Source organism: Protobothrops mucrosquamatus, unplaced genomic scaffold (assembly GCF_001527695.2).
Source record: "Protobothrops mucrosquamatus isolate PMUCROS unplaced genomic scaffold, P.Mucros_1.0 scaffold325, whole genome shotgun sequence".
In the NCBI taxonomy this organism is placed as follows: domain Eukaryota; kingdom Metazoa; phylum Chordata; class Lepidosauria; order Squamata; family Viperidae; genus Protobothrops; species Protobothrops mucrosquamatus.
In genome coordinates this window covers 801,859-803,002 of record NW_015386664.1, presented here as the reverse complement: position 1 = coordinate 803,002, position 1,144 = coordinate 801,859, and the positions used below count along the sequence as shown (strand labels likewise).

At 39.9% G+C, this 1,144-nt stretch overlaps 1 protein-coding gene across 1 annotated transcript in view; it reads left to right on the top strand.

The window, feature by feature from the left end:
* ARHGAP44 (Rho GTPase activating protein 44) overlaps window positions 1-1,144 on the top strand; it is a 130,599-nt gene that overhangs the window by 77,216 nt on the left and 52,239 nt on the right. Inside the window, exon 7 of the mRNA XM_029284005.1 lies at window positions 366-426. Within this exon, the coding sequence (XP_029139838.1) occupies window positions 366-426 (61 nt within the window). The remainder of the gene's footprint in view (window positions 1-365; window positions 427-1,144) is intronic.

Here is a 1,144-nt window from a genome sequence, read left to right as displayed (position 1 = left end):
GGCATGGCACGGGTGCCCACAGAGAGGGCTCTGAGTGCTGCCTCTGGCACGGGTGCCATAGGTTCGCCACCACTGCACTATACAATATAAGGTAGGTGTCTTCAAACTTGGCCCTTTTATGACTTGGCTGGCTGAGGAATTCTGGGAGTTGAAGTCCACAAGTCATAAAAGGGCCAAGTTTGAAGACGCCTGATATAAAGTCTCATCCTCTCTCATCTAAAAGAGCTCAAAATTTTAGGAGATGGCACCTGGATTACAGTCTGTTCAGTAAATATTAAGCCTAAGTGGCAATGATGTTCTAGATACTCTAATTTGGTATAAAATCTTTTTGAACTGTGCCATTTTTCATACTCTTGTTCCTATAGCCACTAATGACTGTGACATCATCCTTGCTCTCAAGTTGGCTACAGTTATAAAGCCAAATAGGTATGTGACTTCCAAGAATTCTGATGTTCTGCTTAATTTACAAAACAAAATGTTGAAATTTATTTAGCAACAGAAATAGCTGCTGTTTGTAACTATTCTTCCTTTATACAAAGGAAGTACAATAACTGTCTGTTCCCAGAGTATCTTAAACCCTCCCCTATCTGTGAACTTCTAAATCTGTTTTGCCATATTATCTTAAGTTTGTCTGCAGGAGGGAAGTAATAGTCCCACTGTATCCCATGTCCCATCAAACACATGTACTGTAACAACATCTCTATTTCTACTCTTAGAAATCCCTGCATTCTCCCTATTTATCGTGCTGCTGTTTAGCAGATTTCTTCTCTCATCCCACTTGGGTCTGACTTGGGGTTGAGGAGAGCAAATTGCTGGCACAATCACATCTCAGAGCCATAATGTGTGCAGCATTAATGTTTTGCTTAGTCTTCCTTCTTTGTCAGTACAAATGATTGGGAGGGAGTACTAAAGCAGACTTTTAACTGTTTCAAACAATGGGATATTGGCATGCAATCCTTTTTGAAGATTTCGACTAGACCTCTTTTAATAGGTACACATGGATGCCATGGAATATAAATGCTTTGCTACAGGAGAGGCATCTAATTTGAGACTCTTTCCTCGATTAACCTTAAAAGATCTATAAATGACTCATCCATTGGGTGAGTCATGGAGACATTTTTTTCTTTCATGGGTTTTCCAGATG